The sequence below is a fragment of the Parambassis ranga genome, chromosome 15 (assembly GCF_900634625.1).
Source record: "Parambassis ranga chromosome 15, fParRan2.1, whole genome shotgun sequence".
NCBI lineage: Eukaryota > Metazoa > Chordata > Actinopteri > Ambassidae > Parambassis > Parambassis ranga.
The window spans coordinates 6854688-6880028 of NC_041035.1; the positions used below are offsets into that span (position 1 = coordinate 6854688).

General features: G+C 40.2%; 1 protein-coding gene across 1 annotated transcript; it reads right to left on the bottom strand.

Annotated features, from left to right (window-relative positions):
* Positions 1-1114: 1114 nt before the first annotated feature.
* etaa1b (ETAA1 activator of ATR kinase b) lies at positions 1115-5362 on the bottom strand. Its single transcript, XM_028423400.1, has 6 exons — positions 5047-5362; positions 4713-4841; positions 4522-4586; positions 4305-4414; positions 2697-4078; positions 1115-2046 (listed from the first exon to the last, which is right to left on the bottom strand). The coding sequence occupies exons 1-6, from the start codon at positions 5195-5197 to the stop codon at positions 1934-1936; spliced, it is 1950 nt and encodes a 649-aa protein (XP_028279201.1). The 5' UTR covers positions 5198-5362; the 3' UTR covers positions 1115-1933.
* Between the last annotated feature and the right edge of the window lie 19979 nt (positions 5363-25341).

Below are 25341 nucleotides of genomic sequence, written 5' to 3' on the forward strand. Positions count from 1 at the left end.
CCTGCTCGACACCTGTTAGCTTTAGCCAAGGGTTTCATCAGATAGTTGAAATAAATACTAGTCATCATCATAACCATAATCATAGTCATAAAACCAGGGGCCTTTATGCTGTTGCCAAATTGCCCTGCCATCTGATTTACAGTCAGACCGGGTTGGGAGGGGATACAGATAGGGCAGGGAGGAGGATGGCGCCTATTATGTGCTCAGAATGGGATAAATACTCAAATATACACACCTGCAGACCACCCGTTTCTTTCTCACACACACACCTGGGAACTCTCACAGGCATGTAATGGGTGGGAATGGGCTGGAGGGAGGAACACTGAGGAATTCTCTTGGGATTACAAAGACTAACATTGTACTACCCTCACACAGAGCACAGCAGGTGAGTGGAGTGATAAGGGGCCAGAGGACAAATTAGCCCTCATATTAAAATAATCCCTCATGTCTAATAACAATAATATTCTCCACCCTGAGTGTACAGCAAGTTCACAATGGTCTTCCTTTTTCAGGCCACAACTTGTTGAAAACAGATTTGAGTGTTTGTGAAATAGACCCATCATATCTGCGCGAGCTGTCAACAGTCCTGAAATACACAGAGGTTAGAGTAATGGGTGCGAATAACTACAGTCTATGTCAACTCAAAATCCTGACCAGCTGTTTGATACTCCAGGAGCATCACTGATGCAACAAAGCATGATGCCTGACAGATAACCAAAACACCTTCAAATCATTAGGTTTCAGCAGCCAAGAGCAAGTACAGACAAAACACACTGTGTTACAGTAACAGGAAGTTAAAGGCTGTGTTTGTAAGACTTTGTAGAAATATGTTGTAGTTGGTTTTAATGGACGACGTCATATTAACCTATCCTGGTTTCTTCTTACTTTGGTTGTTTTTTTTTTCAGAAATGATTTAAAGTAAGAAAGGTGTAAAACAAATGTTTCTAACTACTGACTGCATTCCAGGGCCAAGACTCAGCCACATAAATACTCAAACATTGTAAGACAACATACTGTCATACAGGTGTCATTTCTTAGATATACATTCAGAGAAGTTGATCAAACAAAACTGAAGAACTGTATTGTGAACATAAAATGGCACGTTTCCATTGTTTTTTTTTTTATTGTTGCTAGATTCACATCTTTGAAGGTGCATAGTGTTACTGCATAACTAACTTTGTGAAAACACGTAGAACACACAAATAATACATATAAACAAAAAAAATATATGTTCTAACTTTTACATATAAAACTTCTGGGCTGTAAATGTTTGATTTGGCCCCCAAAAATGTTGTAATACTGTGTTGATTGCTACTTTAAAAAGTGATAACTTGTTGTATAACAGGTAAAGTAATGAAACATATTTCACCTGCTCATTAGAAGAGGTTTCAGGCACATAATCTGTCTTTTCAGACCTGTATAGCAAAGACCGCTGTTCAATAGAAACTACAGACATCCATTTCTGATGGACAACAGCAACACTGTGTTTTTATGTCTGTCAGTGATTGGTATTGCAATATAAGAATCAGCATTAGGATCAAAATATTTACTCTTAAACAAAAGCCAAAATCTCCAAAACATATTTTCTATCTAAAGGAGGGCCAGGCATCTGATATAACAACCCCGCAAAACAAACAGAAAATGTGACCAGTCTTAGTCAGCTTTTGGATTTTTCCCCCCACACTCAGTGGATGTAAACTATTTTTTTCTTCCAAAGAGAGACTTGAGCAAACTCTCTAAAAAAAAAAAACGCTTCTCAGTAAACATGTTTTTACATTAGCAGCAAAAATGTCCAGCAGCTCTTTAAGAAGGCATTTACTTGTCCTTTATTGGCAGCAGGTTCCGTCTGAGCTGCTGCTATGTGATGGGTGACTTTCATAAAGGCTTCTTACAGTATAAATAGTTTCCAAAACTCAGTCGGGAATGGAGTGTTCTATGGTTTTGAAGCATTCTGCATTCTCAGTCGCCTTCTGGCCAAAGCTTCCTGTTTCTTTTTCTCTATCTCAGCTGCAGAGCACTTTGATGTCATCTGGCTGGTAACAAAAACTGGAAGAAAGGAGAAACGTGGTTAAAAAAACTCAGTGTAAACAGCCAATATAGTCTGATCATGGTAACTACGAAATGCTACAGGAAACAAGCCTTAATTCAATACTTGACGTCGAACAACAGAGTTTTAATTTGTTAACATAAAAATGTTGCTCATTTGAAAGTACAAAAACCTCATTCCTCCATGTCCAGAAAAAACAATCTGTCTGAAATTCATTGGCAATGAAGCTTACTGAGGTTTGGACTGCTGACAGGATCACAAATTAAAGCCATGGTTCTGAATTCTGTTGCTTTGGGGGGGGAGAATGGTTCATGAACACATGCACTGAACTGTCAATGATTATAAGAACAACATGTGACATCTGTTCTACTTGTGCATTTTCTCCTCAGTTTCTAGTCTGAAACTTTGAGTGTGACATAGAACAGTCAAACTACAGTGCATGTGTGATGTTATACATTCAAACCCAGTGGTGGCACTGCTGTATGTGCTGGGAGCACTGGATACAACAGACCTAGGATTAGGATTCTCTACTGTATACAATATTAACTATATCACTTTGAAAAGAATCCTCACTTTAAAGTACCTGAAATGTCTCCACTGCATAATAGCTGCTTAAACACTGTCCAACATCATAATTTAGACATCTTACCTTTGTTGCTTATGACCGCTGAGTCAGACACATTTCTCTTGAAGGCTGTGTGATTGGTCTTGGAACTCTGCGGTGCTCTGGCTGTCACTGTATGTGGCTTCATATCCACATTAGCATTTCCAGCCTGGAAAGTTCCAGAAGAATCCCTACGCTGGTTAAATGTGCCCAGACTCATCTGGCTTCCTGGGAAGCTCTGAGACATCCCTGATTTGTTGTTGGCGCTTTTCATGGGAACGTTCCATCCTTGGTAGTTCACAGTTTCGCAGCTAGTCCCTGGTAATGAGTTAGAACGAACGAAAGCACATGGTGACTGTTGGTTAGCACTGGCACTCCAGGCTGGGTCAATTGGCAGAGGGTTGCTGGTTTTCCGTTGTCTGTCTGCAGCAGTATCTTGTTTCCCTTGGCAGTTACTGGGGCTCACTTGCTGTGGCTGACTGTTGGAGATCCTCTCAATGCTGTCACATACCTGGTAGAGGAGTGCATCGTCATCCCCATCATCCCATAAGCTGTCTGATATCAATTTAACAGAGTCTGCTCCTGAACAGCCCACCCTGTAATCATTACTGACATTGTCAGGTTGAGGCGTGGAGAGTGTCTTTGTGGTCACAGGCTTCTGGTCAAACATCTGTGATTTGGGTTGTAGTCCAGTGAAGCTGGACTTTAAAACCTTTTTTTCAACTCTCATGGGCTGGAAGTGAGGGTTGGGCTGTAATTTGAAAGTGCTCCGGTTGGTTGTCTTTGGTTTGGGACACAGTTCCTGGATTGTACTGCAACTTGGCTTGCACTGTGAGTTTGAAGGTGAATCTGCAGAGTTGGTGTTCACTGTTGGCTCACAAACAGTTGTAAACTCAGTAGTGATTGTCTTAGTGTCATGTTGCTCAGAGGCATTCTGGGTCATAGCCAGCACAAAAGAGTCATTAAGTAAGTCATCATTCTCCCAGTCATCATCAAAGGCATCACAATTTTTTGCATTACCACATGGTTCCTTTTCTTTAGCAGGATGCACGGCTGAGCCCGACTGGGCTGCTGACTTCAGATTTGATTGTTGGCCTTCAGCTACAGCTGCAGTCACAGCTTTGTCTTTTTTACCTTGTGAACAGGTTGATGTTACAGAGCTCTGGCTCAGCTGGCCACTAATCTTCTGAGTGGAGCTGTCAAACAAGGCGTGCAGCTCTGCCTCTGCCTGATCAATCGAGGGTGGACACTGTGGGTCCTTCACATTAGTAGGGAATACTGACTGAGTCGGGTTAATTTTAGAAGTGACCACATATTCATTGAGGTTATTGTTGACACTGTTTAGCTCTTCTAAAGTCTCCTTCTCTTGCTGCATGTTCTCATCAAACTGCTTGGCTAGTTTCATGAGATCCTTCACACTGCTTTGCCTAAAGAGAGGAAAAAAAGATTAAGAAAATAAAAAACTACAGGTCAACTATATAACAAACAGCTGCTGAACACAGGCTCATTTTCATTGGAAGTTACTTCTTCCATCCAGTTATGTTAACTGGTATATCATTTACTCAAGCAGAAGACACACAATCCTAACTGAGGAGTTTGTGGTGTAGGATATAAGCCAATGGCTTCTAATCAGTAGCTATATGGTTTACACACCTAGAGGATTTCTTCCTGGCCCTCGGCTTTGGAACTTCTGGTGTGCAGGGGATTGCGCTGTCACCGATCCACTGCAGCAAAGGAGAGTCAGTCCCTTTTGGTTTGACATCCTATAAAGATGACAAATGGTTTGGTCTTACACAAATGGCTTATCTTCATTGTATCCCATGTGGCACTTTGATTATTTAGTGTAACATTACAGAAAACAATGGCTAACCTTTGGAGCAATGCGGTTTACAATATCTGATATTTCCACAACTCTGGTGTTCTTGCGACCTGATCCTGAAGAAAAACAAGAAAAACATTTTTCATAACTCCATAAAACAACAGGAACATTATGCAGCTGTAATCTAGGTTATCATTCAAGCAGAACTTGTTGTCACTGTGTTGACTATCAGTGTTCTTTACCGGTGATGGCTTGAGTGGGAGATGTGGAGTCCCAGATTATATCTTGTGAGGTTTCTCCATCTCCTGGAGAGTCTCCACTGATCGAGCCAGGGAATCTGCTGAAGCCTCTGCGATTTGGACTCTGCAAATCTGAGCAAGACAAATGTATGCCAAGTAAAATTAAGTGTAAATACCAATCTAAAGATGATACGCTCGTTTCGAACGGCTAATGGCCGCCGTGGCTCATCCAGGTGTGCTTACATGGCATTCTTTGTACTTGTTTTGATTTTGCTCTTTCAACTAATAATGCTGAGCTACTCGTTATTTTTTAATTCTAACTAATCCGCAGCCTCACCTTTACACGCGGGAGATGTCGCTGTGGCTGGCATCTGCTTTGCTTTGTTCTTGTCTTGTGTTTTGCTTTGGCAAAGTTTGGTAACAGTCCTCCACAGCTCAGAAAACTCGGGGCTGCCTGGAGCTGCAGCTCGTGTTCTCCGCTCGGACATTAGTCAATAAAATGGCTGCCACCGCTTAACATTATTTTATATCCAGCTTTGTTGTTGTTTAGAGCACGACGGTTATTTATTTACAATCCTAAACTATCCCCGCAAACTATTTTTGTTTGTGTTTTTGCCTGCAGCGCATTCATTCAGGGCAAGTCGCCATGTTTGCTCATGACGTCAGCGACCTACGGATGCCGGGGAGGTTTTTTCCGCAGTTGTGCTACGGCAGGCACAACGTTGTACCTGTGAAGGGCATGCACGCAATATTATTATTTTCTTTAGTCAAAGATTGAAATAAATTGACTAATTTAAAAAAAACATAATAATAATATGTCAGAATAGAAACTCTAGGATGAAGCTGGTCTCATGCTTCACAGTTGCCTTTAGAGACTTTGATTTGCCTTATTTTTAACTCGGTTTTTTCTTTCATCTTCCATTTGCAGTCATTCAAATATGAAAATAATAATACCAGCTACTGACATTCTTCAATCCAAAACAATCAGTGTGTAAAAAAAAGTATTTTTTTATTTTAAAACTATTAAATGAAATGCTGAATACACGAATATACACGTTTGAAAAAACCTTGTTAAAAGATTGGCACATCACAGTTCATTTTAATGTTAGCACAAAAAAATTAAATAATGCTGATGTGAACAAAACAGATATTTAAATCTTGGCAGTACTTTCCAGACAACATGTACATTCTCTAATAACCTTTAAATAGAGAAGAAGCTCATTAAAATCTAAGTGATAACTGCTTTCAATCTTGACATCAAAGGGCAGAGACACTGTTAACACAATGCACTTTAAGTGAGTCATCAAGGGTTTTTTTGAGCCAAGATTGCTGGTGAGTCAGCAGCTTATCTGTTGTTTTTGTACTTTGGGGAGGGAAATTTGTCACTCACTTTGAAACTTCTAGTTATTAAAATCATTTGTCATGTCTTGACATGTATTTTGATGGTTGCAGATCAGTTATTTAGTTGTTAAATCAAGTCCATATTTCCACCATCATCATCTTCTTATCTTTGGATACTGAGGAAAGCGGCCACATGGTGAAAGCTGCTGTTATTGATTTAGTTGCATGCCAAAGTTCCCACTGAATTCTTTGATCCCCCATGAAATATTGGGTCTCAAATGTTATAAACTTACAGCCTTATTTCTAAAAGGAAGACAAACAGTTTAACAAGAGGTGTGTGGACGTGTGATGAGGTTGTTGATTCCTAATGATTATTCCTATTCATCTTCAAGTATTTCACTAGAGGTCAGAGGTCATGATTGTGACGATTTGAAATCTAGCAAGTCGTTTGCATGCACTCAGCGTTTCTGACGATTGTGTCATCTTGATGAGCTTCAGTACGATTATTATGTGATGCAAAATTAACTGAACACCTAACATTAAATTATCAACCTCAACAAACAGATATCTGTTATTTAAAATAACATTTTATTTAGTCCTTTTCAAACATTTTGTAAAGCAATTTCCAAAATAAAGCACTAGATGGTGCTTGCATACCTCATTGGTATTTTATGTCTGTGGGGTTGTGTGTGTGTGTGTCAGTGGGGAGTGGGGTGGAGGAGCAGAGAGGGAAAACAGTAAGTAAAGTCAGCATAGACATGGTGAAGATAGGAAGTGTTTTACGGAAACCCTGGGCTGCTAGAATACATTCATTCACTTTCACACACACACACAAGCTGCAGTGAATTATAATGCTTGATTATACTTGATTCTGCTTGATTGTTTTCATTTGGAAACAGTTTATCAGTATAGAGAGTTTGGGAAGCCAATCAGCTGTGTTTCTTTGATTGAATGCCAGAAAATGTTATGAACAGACGATCTGCAGTCGCAGCTTCGACTTCTCCAGTTAAAGCATAATTCTTGCTTCATCAAAACATAAGCTGAGCCACCTCTAATGATAACATGCTTGGGAGCTAAGGAAAACCGCATCTTTGGGGCACACACATTCACATTTGTGTTGTTGTTTTTGAAGGATTAAAAAGTTCAAGTGTGCCAGAATGTGTTGCACATGAAGCCAAATGACTCGCACAGGCTGGCAAAAATGCGAAAATAGAAGGTGTATTTCTGGAAGACATCTACTCACAATTTGACAGTACAACCAAGTATTATTTCAGTCAACGCATAAATCCAGAAAAATGCTATTACAAGTTTCAAAAACATTATAAGTGACATCTAATTTAAAAGAATTGAAGATAATGTGATATAAAACAGAGAAATGCAGTGATGTCTCCAATTTAAGAAGCAGAAAATATAATATTTGCATTAGCTAGATGAATGCCTGAAATAACTGTCTATTCAATAATCTGCTTAGGCTCTGTCATCTGCCCTTTACTCATGCTTTAGAGAAACATGTCGGTCGGGATGCCACACACACCAAACAGCACATTATGCCTATAGGCCATTGTCATGTTAGCAGCGTAGCTGCTGTCAATGTTAAAGAGGTTAACTGGAACCGCCAGTATGGATGTAACAGTGATTTAATCAACAGTTTGCTACGTTTCATGCCTCCCTTTAATGCATTCAGCTAATCTTGGGGGTATCCCCATTGCTCTGTCAACCGAGCTGTGTCATATCGTGCTGCCACGCAAATCCACACCCGGGGGGCGCCGTCTCCTGCCCGTCTAAAAGTCACCGTAACACCCTCTGTCACACTGAATGTTAGCATTTCTCAGAAGTGATAGTTAGAGCGCAGAATAAAGGGCATGGATGTGTCAGATTGGATTTGAATATGAGGAATCAGCCAGCACTGTGTTTTTAGCCCCTTCTATCTTCCCTCCTCCTCTGCAAGACTTTGCAAGCCGTGTCATGGCAGGAAAAAAATTGCCAAAGGCTGCACAGGGAGGAGAGAGGAAGAACACTTCAGTGTGGATTCTCTAAGTCTGCCTGATTCTTTCCCAGAAGTCTGTCTCTTCTCCTAACTACCTACCGCCTTCTTCTATTTATTGGTTACGCCTGGGTTGTTTAGAAGCAATTAAGGAGCTAATTGTGGAGATTTCAGAGGACTGGGTATTATAGTAAAAAGTAAAGAGCTAATGGCTAATTGCCCAAGCAGCTGCTAGTGTTTATGAAGGAGGAGCGAACATGCCAGGGGATCTACCAGGCGTAGACGGCGATGAGGACAAGGAAGCGTTTGTGTGTGTGAGGTGGAGGGGGTGCTCATCATTTCTGTGGATCCCAGAGATGGTTCATACTGGGCAGCTGCCAGTTGAGCAAGACAAGGAGGAGAATATAAAGCTCAACTCGGAAAAGTGTCTGCATAAATAATAATCACCTCTGATGGCCTCTGGTGCTGTATCTCCAAGGAGCCCATTGTGTCTTCTGTGTTTGTATATGAAGGGTATATCCCAATGTTTATATCATAACCAACCCCCCCAGTCCTCCAACAACACCCCCCCACCACCACCACCACCCCACCCCACCCATTCTGCCAGACCCCCTTTGGGCTAGCAGTGCCTCATGGATGACAGTTAGCATGTGGCAGAGCTCTCTGAAGTGGAAGGGATCCAGGATGCTGGGCTTGTGTGCCAGCTTCACCAAGCTGGGATTTCACCCATTTCACAGTGTCTGCCAATGGATGGGACTGTGAATGAAAGCATTTGAAACAATGCCTGGCTCAGCAGTGTCAGATCAGTGGGCTTCAGCAGTGGTTAGATGCAGCCTAAGGTGGTTTGGCGTCTATCTGAAAGAATCCCAGCAGCCCCTTTTGGTCACATGAGGCGAAAAGGAAGTGCTAAAGGGCGTCCGACTGCAATCTCCTCTGGCGGTGAGATAAAGAAGAGGAAGAGGGAAACAGAGATCATCAAAGCAGAGCGCATTTTAATTCTTTTTTTCCTGGCTGTTGTGTTTGTTACTGACCAATATCACTGGTATGATATCAAACTACAGAGCATGCTTCTTCTAGCAGGGAAGGGACAGGAAACAGGGGTAGGATTTATGATAAAATATGAAATTCCAGATAACCTTCACTCCAAAGTGAAAAAGACATCAACAGTAGAATCCAAACTCTTTGATTGACAGGAAAAGGCAGTGATTGGCTTAGCTGAAGAAGGATAGGGTGAAAAAAAGAATCTCACAGTTAACCAATACCTTTACTTTAAAAAAAACATCTTTTTTTATTAGGCTAACCTCCAAAACTTAATATCTGTAATGAAATAACATAATTTTAGTATATCCAATTAACCTCTGTCTCGACCCCCTTAGGGCTTCACTTAACATAGATTCAACTAAGGTTGCCGTGACTGCAGCTCTGCTTTAGGTGTTACACTTTGGGTGCAAGACCTTTCTGTCCTGCTCTAACATTTTCAAAATGTATGGGAATATACATATATTTATATACAGTTTTAAGGTAAACTCATCCATATGTGCTGGGTCATGTAAAGAGACATCAAAGAGGGAAACATTTCATAGAATTAAGCAGCAGAAAGCAAGAGAGAGCATGGAGGGGTGGGATGTCTGCGTACAGCATGCTGTAGCTGCAGCCTACTTTGACTGCTCATTTATTCTGTTTATAATAGCAAAGCCGATGATAAATGTCCCGCAGAGTGCACATGTGCTAAAATATTCATCAATTGGAGTCCCCCTAATTTGCAGAGGAGGAAAACCAATAAATTCAAATGTGAGCGGCAGTCATGTTATATTTATATGAATATGCAAGACCATGGGTAGGACATTAAGATTAATCTTGTGTGTGTGTGTGCGCGTGCTTTTAACCAATTCTAATGTAATGTCTAGTGGGAGAGGGTGTGAGAGGAAGGTGAGGATGTGGGGAGTTGGCTGCTGTGCTTTCATGAAAAGGCCTTGATGGAAATGTAACCGCAAATTTTCTGATGATGTTTTTGAAATTTCTGAGTTAATGATAAGCTACAAAAAAAAAAACACTTGCATGATCGTCACTGATTAAAGGAAAGTGGGAGACTGCTCTTTTCTTTTCATTTCAATTTTCAAACGTATATAATAACATAAAAATTTGCCTGTTAGCATTTTGGTTTTTGGTAAAACTTAATTCGTCATTATCATGGCATCAGACCTCAAACCACATGGTCTGAAATACTTCTTGATTAGCAAGTTTTTTACAAAGAGGCAGATTTTTCTTCATCCTCTTCCTCCTACTGTATCTTCTGTCCTGATCTGAATTCTTTGTCCCCTTGTTCTTTGTCTCTTCTCCTTCTGTTTTTCCTCCCTGTGTGTTTTTTCTCACCCTTTCTGCTCAGGTGTGCAGGAGCCTGGAGGAAGAGGAGGAGGAGAAGAGGGGGATTTCTCCAGTCGTGTAGCCTGCAGAGCCACTCTCTCCTGGGGTAAGGATGACAGGAAGTCAGCCAGATGGCACAGAGCAGGTCTGCAGCATGTGACCTCCTCTCTGGAGAGGCAGGAAGCAAGGAGGAGAGGAGGGAGGAGCGACGGGAGGAGGAGGGAGTCTGAGATTAAGTAAAGGAGGTGAAGAGATGTTAGAAAGATGTGAGGAGTGAAGCCAAGTGAGCCTCATATATCAGTGTTAGCATTTGTTCCACCACTAACTACAGGAGCTTTAACATGGTAATGTATGGTAATGTATAATATTTTGAAATAGAAATCCATATCTTATATAAATAAAGCCACACTGTTTTGTTTCAGATATATATCTCGGAATAATACATCACCTTGAATTATCATAGGGCAGATTTACAAAAGCATTTATAGTGTCTGTTCTAAAGAACCTCATCTTCTCGGGCTGTAGTCTTATTTTATTATAAGAGGAGAATAAAGCTCCAACCGCCTGCTTCAGGTGGGCAGTTGTGCCTTCATAACTGTTCTGTGTGAGAGGAATGGCAGATGTGTTGTTGTGCTTTTAGGTTAGCAGAGAGCGTAGTTACATGGCAGTTTACCACAATACTAAATACTAACCAACTTAAGTAAGCTTACATCATCAGGCCTTATCTTGTAACTAGGAATACTAAATGGCTTACTTAATGGCTGTTACCTAGCAACCAACTTTTTCTAAACACAATAAAGTGCATGTGTCAGTTACAATTTGGTCAAGATTGGAAAAACTCATTGTCACCATAGCTTGACTTACTTGGAGTGACAATGAAAAGACAATTTAGAACAGTCTGTTACTGTGAAAGCACACTGGTTTTTATCTCAATTACCATGATTACCTATAGATTTTCATGGCCCCTGCCCCCTACGACCAATACATATTATTGCTATAGATAGAAAACAACACTGGCCTGAAAAAAACTCATTTAGGAAACAAACATACTATAACTCAAACATCAAAAGCTAATATTGCATCTACCGTCCCCTCCTCTAAATTCAATCCTGTCCAGAGTCTGTACAGTAGAACTGCCAGTTTGGTGACCTGAAAAAAAAGACACAACTTCATTTCACCCAGCTGGAAGTCACATCATAAGCTAACAGCTCCAATTTGGTATCAACATCCTCAGTGTAAAGGGGAAAAATAAATTGACAAATTTCCCTACTTATTATTATTGAAATTCCCATGCACTCACACATTTGCACATCAAATTGCACAAACTTCCATTTCATGCACAACTCCCAGTCTGCCCCAAACCAACACTCCCCCCACCACCACCACCACCACCACCACCACAACCTCCCCTCTGTTCCCCTCCTGCCTGGGGTTCCCTTTGATCTAAATTTGGCCTCAGCAGAAGATGTACACAGTCATTTTCATATGGAGGCTTTGAACACACTGATGGAGGGCCCGTTCACTTTTATCCTCCGAGCCTTTTTCCCTTGGAACCCTGTGAGCATATGGCGAACACCCCTCACCGGAGTTTCTTACAACAGGAGGGGCCGCCCACTCTTAACATCTCCTATTCCCTGAGTCTTTCCATCACTCTGGGTTTAGAGATGTTGGAAATTAGTTACACTAGCAGGGCTATGACAGCGATGCTTACGAGGCAAAGTTTGTTTTAATAGACTCAAGAGGCTTTTAAATATCTGAATGTCAGTTAACCTGAAAAATGAGCAGCATAAAGATAAATGTGGTATCGATATCTTGATCTCACCCACCTGCTCCCCTTTCTTCTCATTCTAGATTCTAGGCAGTCACATAAGTCACAATATTAAACTTTTACAGTATTAAATATCTTTGATTTAAGAATGGAAACCAGCATTTGGCAAGCAGATTTTTTTTTTTTTTTATTTTCTGTATGTGTGTTCTGGGACATGAAGATCACCTTTCTTGCTCTGGTCTTTCACTCTGCTGAAACAGAACCCTGACCATTGTTTGCTAACACAGAGCTACAGTCTGTTGGTCTCCTCATCTCAAACTTTGCAGCCGTCACCTGCTGCCAAAATGTCCGTCATGAGACAACGACCAAAGCAGATTTGCTGGATCACGGTCTTGTCGTCAGTCTGAATTAAAAAAAAAACAAACCAAAACAAAACAAAAATGGTGTTCCGCTAATACTCAAAGAGTTGTGTGCTTCTCATGTGAGGATTTGTGCAAGGGGAAAAAGATTTTACTGTCACCAAAAAGCAGCCAATGAACAACTGGGGCTTAATTAGAAGAAAACCCTTCTATTCTCCATCAATTAAAAGGATCAAATCTTACATTTCTCTGTGGGCTTTTATAAAGGCTGCAGGCACTAAATAGTGTTTTTGGGCCGAGATAAACATAAACGAACAGAACAGAAGTGAAATGGCGATATTGTTTTGATTACAATTAGAACCTAATTAGAACATCCTAGACAGTCATTTTATTTACTCGGTTCCTGGGGAAAAAGATTTCCATCTTTCCATTGTCGAAGCCCTTCTTTTCCTTCTGAGGGCTGTTAAACTGCAAATCAATGAACAAAAATACATGTGTTCTCCGGAAGGGATACAGCATTTATCTCATTACCATTTCTTAAATGTTTACAGCCATTGTCTTCCTCTACAGCACAAACACCATGCAGTACATGTAAAACCGCTGCCGGGGTTGTTTTCATGCTTTTATCTTAAATACATTCTTTCCAGATTGTTCAGCCCTAGAAACTGGTAATTACCATATATTATCACCTCCACAAGCTCCACCACTAGGGTTGCCATGTTTGAGGTAATTATATCACTCCCAAGTTGTCTGTATAATCACTTAACAGAAGAAGCGGCACTGCATTCGTGAGAGCTTTGACACAAACAGAAATGTTTCAAAACCTTTCCTTCAGCCCCAAGGACAGGTTTTTAAAATTCACAGGGATGTGCTGTCAGGACATTACTGCACACATCCATGTTCTCTGTCTGGCCCGGGGGACGTTTATGACGTTCTGCATGAGCATAATGAGACAGAATTACACTTGACCACAACAAAAGGATTGTGCGGAGGAGGAATATAGACTCTAGTTTGGTTCAGAGAATGTTTACTTTCAACTCCACGAATTCCAGCTCACATTAAGTTCACATGAGTGTTTTTATTTCTTATTTTAATCATATTTAATGATGTTTTGCTGAAAAAAAGGTACATTTTATTTTTTTGTCAGCTAAAACAGCAGCTAAAAACCACATTTAAACTTTTATGCAAGATTAAATTCACTCCTCTCTCTCTCTCGCTCTCTCTCTCTCTCTCACACACACACACACACACATTTGTTTTAATTTTGCTGTTAAATAAAACAGTATAAATGTAAAAGACATGAAAAAATGTAGATAAGTAAAACTAAAGCGATGTGCAGTAAGTATAAGTGCATATATTGAAATTTATAAACCATACTTTAAATGTCACTGCCACTGTTATGGATTACCTCAAAACATTTGTTTATAAAATTACTGTTGATGTTTTGGAAGACTTTAATATAATCACATTCAAGACGTGTTCAAGCAGCAAATATCTTTCAAAGTGCTCGCAGAGTTTTAGAATGTAACTCCAGCGCCTGTCTACGATCTATACTTATAACTGAACCTCACCCTTGCCCTGAGCACATTTGAGGCTTTCAGATTGTAAACAGCACACCCATGTTGAGACACATCTGACTTTTTTTTTCCCCGTGCACCACAGACACCATTATCATTCCGACGCTTATTTCAGCTGACTGTGATATTGTGCTACGTTTCCGTGTTTGGTGTTGTCTGTTTCCATCGCGCCAGCTGTTGGGTTATTTATAACTGTGGTTGCTGATCTAAATGAGCTAGTAATTAGGCAGCAATGCTTTTGAGGAGGCATCCGCTCCTTCCCATCCCTCCCTCCCTCCCTCATTCTCTCCATCCCTGTCTTTTTGCTCTCACTCTCTTCCTGCTGTCCCCAAGCACACCAGGAGACAAGCAGAAGATAAAGGGGAGACTTGACTTCACTGAATAATTGAAGGGGTTTTTACAAGTGAAGCAGTTTACAATCTGACCCCATAAAGGCAACACACAGGGCCTTATCAGGGCCAAACAGAAACACTCATGCACATTCTCACAGATGCACAGTAGGTGTCATTAGGTCACAGACAGAGACAGAGAAACAGGCAACATGCTAAATCCTCACCCTGGAACTCTCCATAGAGAAGAACATAACTGAGCTACTGTTTTCTGCCCCCACCCCCCATATTACAAAGAAGGCAGCAACATGCCTGTAACCTTCCCCCTGATGAGCCACCCTTTACCTCATGCTAATTTCCAACTTTCAAAGCTTGTAAACTTTATCTAATTATACACAAGTCGATAGACTCCCTCGCCCGAGCTTTTGGCAGGTTGCAGTGTTAATTTATGAAAAACAAATCTGAAATATGCAGATGTCTTTTGTTTGAAGCAGCTGTTTGGTCCTGTTGCCAGGTTTCAATCAGGCAGCCTCTGGGGATGCCTGTGTGTGCGAACTGTGTCCAAGGCCCCCGTTTGATGTCTGACAGGGACAGAGGGACGAGGCTTAAGTGCGGGTGCTCACCCACAGCCAATTGGCTTGCACATCCACAATGACATAATATTGCACAATATTTCCGGTCATTTATGAAAAGTAATGAGGAATAATAGCATTTAACACAATTGTCGCTTCCTGTTTCAGAGCCCAAATCATTTGTTGGTGTAACAGAGAGGTTTAATATGAATCATATGGATCTATCATTCATTTTAAGTTTATAAGGTCACTTTGCTTATTCATCTTGGCTGTCGCAGATCCACCTTGCCTCAAAGGACCCAGAAAGGCACTTCACAGCGGACTACATTCCCCAACAAAATACAAATTTGAATTTGATAATCAGAATTAAATGATGTGTCTCTAAGCTGTAGAAACACAAACTGATACAAAGTTCTAACCATCAGCATGCCAAGGCACATTTACATCGACCATGTTCTGACAAACGCCGTCAGCCGACTTCATTGCTAATTTATGGTGCTCATTAAGTGACGCAGAATGCACAAAAAAATCGGAGCAATTATCATTTATCTTGATATATTATTTACTAGGGATCATTTTCCTGCTTGGTTGGGGACTGGGGCGAGAAAGACAGGGAGGAGGAGGGAGGAGGAGGGAAGGAGGGAGGACCACAGGGGTTTGAAGACAGCTGGCACGAGAGCAGCAGAGAGAGAGAGAGAGAGAGAGAGAGAGACAGAAGGGAAAAAAAAGACAATGTGATGATGGTGTTTGAAGTGAAGAAGAGTTTTTTTCCCCAGGAATTTATTTAAAGTTTAGTGGCAAAAAACAATTTCAGTCCAGCGGCCAGCCTTTAGTATAATTTTATTCAAAAGGTATAATAGTCAAGGGAATAAGCCATTGTTAGGGCTCCAACCAATCATATAACAGCTTATTGACAGAAGTTATATAATATACATTCAATCAATAAATGCAGTAAATGACACATGGAATATGTAAGAGATACAGAGAGCTTAACTTTTCCACAGAGATGATTACACAGTGTCTAAAAATACAAATCAAGCTAATAATATTATTGTGAATATTTTATTAGTGCAGTTATTCATTCAGTTTAATTACCTGGTACAGCCAAGACTGGCAGCCTAATGTAATTTACTCTGCAGTTATCTTTGAAATGCTGCATTTGCGAGCAAATCTACTGATTTACTTTACAACGGGGCTCTTCCAATGTAAACAGAGCCAAAGGTTTCAAAGTCTCATTCAGTGTATAATCAGAGAAACACAAACAAAATGCAACTACAGTGCACAGAGGCATCCTGCTCTTAAAAAGGAGCTGTTCTTAATTTAAAAAAAAAAAAACATAAACAATGTGGGGCACAGAAGCATGGGGCTGTCCTGATTAATGGTTTAACGTGTTTGTTTTAGATGATGATACCTAGCTAGGTCTCGGTGCCAGCTTACTGCTGTTAGAAGCAACAGAAACACATTACTGTCTTAAAATGATGAGAATGGATCAAGCCTTTGCTCAAACAACAGCAGATAATCTCTGTGATTTGTCTCTGATGTCCTGATATGTTTTTCCTCAGCCCTCATTACAGCAGTGCAAGCTGTTAGTCATAGAAATGTCAGGGAGATAGCACAGTAATTAACTTTATGAATGCTTTGCATCCACGCCTTGTTTTCTTTCTCAACACCCTTTTACATTCTTCACTTTCACATCGTCTTTGTCTTTTTGCTACATGTATAATGTTCACGTCTCCTCTCAGCCCTCTGCGACTCTTTCCTTCCCATTTCCCTCTCCTTCACCCTTCCTTTCATCCTGCCTGCATCTCCTAAGTTTTTACCCCTTTTGTGTCTTGGCGACAGATGCCTAATTGAATGATGGATGTCCCTTTATTATGCTCTAATTGAACTGATGTTCCATTTTGATTGGCTGGCACTTGTGCAGCTGGGTTCTTCTGATTGGTCGGGCTGATCGCGTCAAGGGTTCAGGGGTGGATTGCTGGTAGGGTTGCCACTCTTGCCAGCGAGTGGCGGCTGGCAGGAGGGGTGGCGCTGCTCTCCATCTGTCTCCTCATGCACCCTTAAACAAACTGATACTAGCAATGAGCAGCCCACAACCCCCCCTGCATTCTCACCTCACACAAGGGAATGATGTGGGTGTGACAGGGTGCACATGCTTGTGTGAATCTTAATAAATTATGCAAATGTTTTCTGTTGAAGGACCAGACATTAATGATGAACATTTTTTTAGTATTTCTGTGTTGACATTTTGCCCTTGTGGTCATGTCTTTGTACTTTTTGTCCAGCCTTAGCTCCAAGCACCTCCCCCTCCCATCACACACTTCCCACACATGAGCAAGGACACATACGTACATGCACTTACACACACCAAAACATGTGCAAGCAGCATCCAGCCACACATAGACAGGCATTATAAGCACACACATACAGACTCACACTGGTGGGTGTCTTGGACTGGCCCTGACCTGACAAACGGGCGATGAAGATTAATGTGTCCTCTCTGACTGACAGGCTGGGGAATTGAAGGGCAGAGGGCCTCGTTAATCAAGAGCCTGACAGGTGCCATTCAGGCCCTCTGAACAACTACAGCTCCAGCCACCCACCCACACACACACTGACACACACACACACAGGCACCCATTAAGCTACAAGCATAAAGCACACATTCCTCACTATCACAACCCTCTCTTTCTCTCTCGCCTCCTTTTTTTTTGTACTGCATCCACTTTTCCAGCTGAGCAGGCTGGCGTTAAGCACAAGCAGACTTAATCATGCACTGCTAGAATTAAAACTCATTCCTCAGAGCTAGGAGCAAAAATAAGAAAATCAATCGGGCGCTTGGCAGGCCTGCCCATGCTCACGGGTCTTTTCCGTATTCATTTGTAGAGGCCTTGAAGGCTGAAAGGATCTGAGCAGGACCAGGCTGTATGATCATTCATTATAATTTACCAATAATGCCAAGTCCCAGGATCATTACTGCCCAACCATTAATGATTAATTCCCTAATTCTGCCTGATATTCTTCTTGGATTCAGGGCCAAATGAGTAGGAGGGGAGGATGTATCTGTATTATCTTTGGTTAAATAAGCCAACTTAATAGAGATATTGTTTGAGCAGACAATGAGAAGCCATGCTATTTTAGCTAAGGGCTAATCGATTTCATCTATAAAATCCAATTTAATAGGTACGCCTAAAGAGCCTTAAGAAGATTCCAAGATAAAGGAGAGATAAACTGCACAAAAGTGACTATATCTCAGTATTTTGAGGCCAAGTGCAGAAGAAAAAAATATACCGGTAAGTAAGCAAAATAAATGTTGAAAAAATACCTACTGTAATAATGAGGAGAAACATTTGATCATTTCTGCACCCAGCAATAAAACCAAGACCTTACACTGTATCTCTTTACCTGCCTTTGAATCTGTCAGTGAGCGGCATTCGTTTATGCAGCCTGCTTTTATTAGCTAATGGAACTTAATATTTCATGAGCTATTAATGGAAACCCGGCTCATAATTAGTACCGTGTCTGAGAAATACGGGCATGTATCTTCATTAGGCATCAGAGCAAGTCTTTTCATCTTCATTACAACCTCTCAGCATCATTTTTCACTCTCTTATTACGCCTTTGTTTTTGTTATCCGCTTGTCGCCACATGCTCGTTATGCAGTGGGATGTTGGTTGACGGCGACGCGGAAAGGAAGAAAGACCATTTTTGAACAGATGATGTAAAACAATCTTGGAAGAATACTCTACAATCAGACCTGTGATCTTGAGACAGATTCACTTTGTGCACCCTTTTGGGGTTTATTACAGTAAACACTACCAGTAGCGGCTGGGCATCAAAGCTCAGAACAGCCTTAACAGAGATGAGAGACATACTTATTAAGCAAATTGTGTAACGTAAGCTCTCCGTCTCAATGACGCAGCCACATAGTTACTGACAGACAAAACCATTGACCTTTGGACTCTCTGCTAACTGTAATAGTATTTGAAATGTCAAACACCCTTGTAATAAACTGTAGATATGCCCGTAGCCGGTGTTTTGACAGGACAAATTGCTACAGGGGACATTTTATTCAAAGGTTTTTGACATTTTTTTGACATATTATTATCACAAATTTTATACCAAAATATCACAGGTAGATTGTGAGCATGAGAAATAAATTACCTGGACCATCTTCCCTATTTTTCACTTTTTACTTTCATGCTGCCATGTGTGATTGTTGGAAGTTTATTGCTGCTCATATCTGGAAGAACGCCGATGACAGTTTCCAGCCAAGGGCCTCAAGGGCGCGCATCATTGTAAGGCAGCCATTGCTCTTTACCGTGGCGATTCATGGGGCCTCTATTTCCAGTTGTATTATCTTAATTGTCCTGGCAAGTATGTTCAGTGGTTATATTATCAATTTATGGCCCCTCTTGCCACCCCATTAATCCAGCCGTTAAAACAGTGTAACCAGTGGTTCAAATTCTGCAAGAGGAACATAAACCTGTCCCAGGATTGCCTGTGGCACCAGAAGCAAGATAGCGGTCTGTTAGGGAAGGAGGGACGCTATTTTTCTTAAACAATTTTTCTGCGGGTACCTTGTCATTGGTGAAGAGATCAGCTGGATAAGATAAATTATTGTATGTTGGAAAAGAAGCAATATAGAAAAGAATCATTGTACTGTTGTCATGGCACTGGGGAAGTGATAATCATTCCTCATTGCTAATAAGGAGGTGAGGGTATATCTGTTTGAGGAGGTAGGCAATGTGTGTATATAGCACTCTGAGAAATAAAGCAAGTAAAGCAAGTGGTTTTCCTCAACAGAATATGGTGTTACAATGGCTAAGCCTGTATAATGTACGTCAGAGGAATTTCAAACAGATTAAACCCAATTTGGTATAAATTAAACCACAAGCAACCAGCAACAATCTTCACAATCTACAAATAAATGGCAACCGAACAAACCAAACTTCCTTATTTAATACACAACAGATTGATCGAACACTGTATATGACATGTAGTAAAAAGACTGACATCCTCAGTGGGACACAAGTCAACTTTAGACTTTCTCCAGGAGACCTTTGGATTGTGCTCCATTACTTTTTCCACTTTGTGTTTTCGGTTGCAGTTTGGTTAGTTTCAGGAATACATCATGGTTTTAGTTAAACTGACTCCATCTCTGCCATTTTTACCTGTCTTGGTAAACATTGCACATGCACCAACAACTACAGGAGTGTTTAGTATAACTATGTAAATTGTGATGGTTCACTTCATCTGTCATATCTGTCTGCCAATGAAGGCTGAACTTATATTAGAGTAGTCCTGTTTGAATGCTGTTTGAAGTTGTGGTCGCTTACGATGAGAGCTGTGAAACAGACACTCGTCCTCCGGTGATGTCATATGCCGTAGGTCAAAGGTCCAATGCCTGAGCCAATTATAGGCTTGTCATATACTGCACATGATCCAGATGACTGGAAAATCACCTGCTGTGTTATCTAGAGTTGTGCTTGCTCATCCATGTTAGTGCAAAAAAAGAAAAAAAAAAGAAATGCAGCTGAGCATCAAAGAAATCCATAAAGGCATTATTTATTTTATGATAGGACAAAGGCTTCGGCCAAAATGGATAAAGTGAGAAAAGTGCTTGCAGGTGTGAAAACATAATACTTGAAATAACATATTATTATTGCCATGATTGGGGTGATACTTTAAGACTTTTATATTTTATGGAAAAAGTAAGAAAAGTTAGCGATTATCCAGATTTCCTGGATAATCTTTTGAGTTTTTGTCTGGACGATATTTTTTTACATATTGATGACACTTGCATAGGGAACATACAAGCAGCCTCTAATGTGGATTTGTTTGCATGTGTGTCTGCCTGTACTATCAATTTTTTCTCCATCTCCCTCCAACCTCTTCGCGTCTCCAGGCTGAAAACTGCACCAGCAGTAATTGCCTGACCTTTACGGCAGTGAGATAGTCTCATTAAGCCTGATGGATAATGATGGCGCCTCTCCATGCTACGTGAACCTCTGTGATAATGAAACAACAGAACAGCCCTGCTGCTCCACCGGGGGGTCACGGGAGAAGGCTGATAACCCAGAGAGAGCAGCCCATTCCTGGCTAACGACAAGACCCAGAGCCCCCTGTAGTGTCACCCTTTCCCCGTATTCGTCCACATGGGAGATGGCGGTGTCACGGTAATGTGCTGTTCCTGTCTCCGTTTTCACATTCCAGTCTTTGATTTGAGACCTTGATATTCTTGTGGCTGGTAAATCTTCCCATTGAAGAAGATGAGGCAGTGGACATTTAGCAAGTAAGAGACTGCATATGCAAATCAAAAGAGAACAGAGGTCTCATTTCCAGCTGCACCTCATTTACTTCTTTTTAAATGTGGATACCATTTTACCCACATTTATGTATTCATGTTTTATAGAATCAGTTACAATGTTGGAAATAGCCTATTGTCCTTACCGCTAACAGTATTCAAAGTAAAGTGGGAATGGTGAAAAGTACAATACATTATCAGCTTAAGCTTAAAATGTAAAATCAAAACTGAAAAAAATCGTATTAAATGGAATTAAAAAACACACACACAAATAAATAAATAAATGAATAAATAAACAATAATAACAATTGTTACATTTTGGCTGACATCCTTTAAGTAAGGTGTATTTTCTCTTTGTGTACGGAGCTTTTGAGGATTCCTTGGTTGACCTGTCTCAATTTAAAATGTGCGCCAGATTCTGACAATTGTTTGTTCAGAAGTCTATAATTTCAGTATTTTTAAGTTGTATACAGCCAGGATTTCCCCATAGATGTCAATGCAAAAATTTTAGTTTTCTTGATAGTAGGCTACCTATGTTTTGTTATTTATCAGCATGTCATAATGGAGACTGTTTACCTAAGTTGAAATGAAGCTGTCAACACTTACAGCAATATTGTTTCCTAAACCTAACCAAGTAATTTTAATACCTAAAATGCACCAAACAGAGGCTGAAACCAATATAAAAGCTTCAGTGTGGGAAGGTGAAAAACTAGCGGAAAAACTGTGGAAAAGTAATGATGTTCATAAACCTACTGCAGAAATGAGTCATAAACAGAACATTGATAATAATACAATCACAGTTACATAGTATTCCAATTCATTACATTATGTTGTGTTTATGATCACAGTGCCGAACTCATATCCCAATTAAACTGTAAAATGAAATCTAGAATATAATTATTTCGGTTGGATATTGATGTATAAAACCCCATATCTCATATTTATAGTCTGAATCCTTCTCTGCTCAGTAATGCTGAAAGGCATCTGTGTAAATGGGCTCTAAAGCTGCATTAATAAACAACTTATCTTGAGTATGACCTTAGCCAAGACATGAACCAGTATCCAGGTTACTCATCGCACAAGAGCTGCAGTTTGATATATGGGAGCAAACATATCATTTTCCATTGCAATGTCTGACATTAACAGAGAGATTATTACACTTTTGTTATTGAACTTGTGTTCACACATACAGATACACAAACACGTGTCCTGAAAACAGTCATTAATTATCAATATCAGGGTCTATCCAATCATCATCAGGAGACTTTGGATCCCAGTGTAGCTCAGAATTAATAAGGGAACTGGTCAGACTGACTCTGTATGTGTGTATAGGGGATGAGGGGATACTTTATGAAATGTGTGTCCCTTTAAGACTTCAACATCTTACATGATCACTTTGTGGTTAGATGATAACTTCGTATTATCACCTGAACTAAAATGACAATGGGCCTAAATAAAAATAACACAATGTGCATTTTCTTGTCCTACAGTGCAAAACTGTGTTTGCAGATAACTTGTCCTTCAGAGGTCTGGCTAGCAGTACGGAGCTGTTTATGTTGAGACAGAAAGGACAGGAGTACATTGGGCGAATGGGTGGGGGGGGTCGACCAGAGGGCAGATGTCACAGTCATGCAGCCAAAACCAGCAGGGGGTGCTGACACCCTGATAACCATGTGCTAACTCCTCTCCACCTCCTCCTCCTCCTACTTTGAATGTGCTTGTAGTCCACAGATTCTCTTTTAGCTTTGAAACTGTGAGGATATTCATGTTTGGTTAAGTGATCTGTGTTAGAAATGATGGAGATGGTTTGAAAAAAGAAAAAAAACACACAAATCAGATTTTAATCTATGTATGAGTTGGATTTGGAAAATTCCCTTTTTTTTCTTACAGTTTGACAGAAAAGAATGTGATTTGATGTTCACTTCAACAATTTGTTAAATATCACATCTCACATCGCCCCTATGTTAATGGGTTGAAATATCAGGTCACAGACATACCACTGAAATGTTTAATTAATTTTGAAATAATAATAATTATTCATCTGCAATACCCTAATTATTGAAACAGTATTGCTGTTGAACTGATAATTTCCTAATTAATGTTATAATTATTCTACAGTTGATGCTGGAGATACTAGAAGATGTCTGCAGTCTGAAATATTTCAACCAGGGAGTCTTCAGGACATTTAATAACATATAACATCAGATTAATGCAGCTGATTATTGAAAGTGCTGTAATATATCAGAAGTATAGAAATTATGATTGCTAATATTTGAAGCCAGCATATTATTACTATAGAAAGCTCTTATACTGAATTTTTTTGTATCATTGTTGGAACAAAAACCTACATTTAAATGATCAAAAGTACATATTTTTATATAATTGCTGTTAATAACATTTGGTTTAGACCTTTTTGAAGAAGTTGAGATACACAATAGTGAATAAATAAATAGTACATTTCAATCTGTATATTACTTATAACACTCATGTTTTTAAAGATCTGGTAAAGATCGGTGTAATTACACGTATATTTTTTTAAAAAAGTGGTCTCAAGGTGCTTTACAGAAATCACCTGGAGCAAGCACTTCCAATAAATAATGTGCACATTACATATTTGCAGTCTCATCTTACAGCCCTGAGCTCCTTTGTATATGTATTAACTGACGTATTGTGGCAATATTACATTTATGAGTTGAGCTCATTCAGAGTAAACCCCACAGTGATCGCTGTGTTAAATTACAGATGACCTGCATTTTATGTGATGAGCAAAATTTCCTTAGTCACATTTGTACAACGATTGTGAGGTCATCTGAGGCCCATTGAAGTACATTAACGTCATGCAGTGAGCGCTGTGTTCCATGACTATTAAAAATATGCATTCAGTATAAAAATAATGCAGTTGTTGCATGAGATAGCGAATGATCAAAGATCAGTTTGTTATATATAAAAAAAAATTAAGAGAATTGCTTTTTAGTGTAAAACACAAATATTACGTAAGTGCCTGCTGCAATTTTATTTTTTAAAATTATATGTTAATGTTATCTTGGCTTTTTTATGTTAAGCGGTAACATTACAACAGTCTGTCAAAGTCATGAGCCTCTTTCATGCTACATATTCTGTTGAGTTTCTATATATTTTTTATCTTTCATGTAGTCACTTGTTTCCAGGATCATATCAAATCCTTGGAGTGAGATATTCTCTGTGGTATCTTAATGCTGCCTCATAGCATGAGCTCATGTAGTGCTGCTGTAAGGCGCTGGGCTGTACAGTGAGTGCTGTGTGTTATGTGCCAGCTGTGGGGAGTGGGTGGGCAGGCAGAGCTCGAGCCAAGCCAGGCAGGCTGGAGTGGATCAGCTCTGTGATACTGCAACCCCCGAGGCCTCACGCCCAAGGGAGGGGTCATAAGTTCAGCTCCCCCGTCTGCCGGGCGCACGGGAACCCTGGCCTTCCCTGTGTGTGTGTGTCTCAGCAGTAACGCAAAAATACAGATATTCAGTACTAGCATAGTGTATATTTGAACAAAACAACATTTTTTTACATTTATTAAAAGACACACATCAGTGGTGAACGACAACTTATTTACCTATTTTATTTTAAAATGCTGGCCTCAGCTTTAGGAGTCACTCGTCCTGTTTGCGTTCCACATCATCTCCAATCTATTTCAACATAGCTGGGGTGTGTACATCATCACTCTGTTGAAATAGCTGCATTACAAATACCCCCTGGTTCCCCTCAGAGGACAGCATGTAAAACATATCAAGACCTCTGTATATGTTTTCAGCCCCTCCAGAGGTGAAAGTAGCGTTGAAAATACCGTGAGACAGACCCTTTTCAAACCGTTTTCATCGGACTGGCCAGTGAAGGGGTTCAAGGTTGTCATCTGTTGCCATCTACAACACGCCGCCGCTGTTTGACTTTCACATGGAGGTGCTAAAAGGAGATTTAGCGTGGGTAATCCCTCTTTTGGAAGCATTCATTTGGTAAAATAGAGATATTGTAACATGAGAAAAACTCAAAGGGAGTTGTGTTAC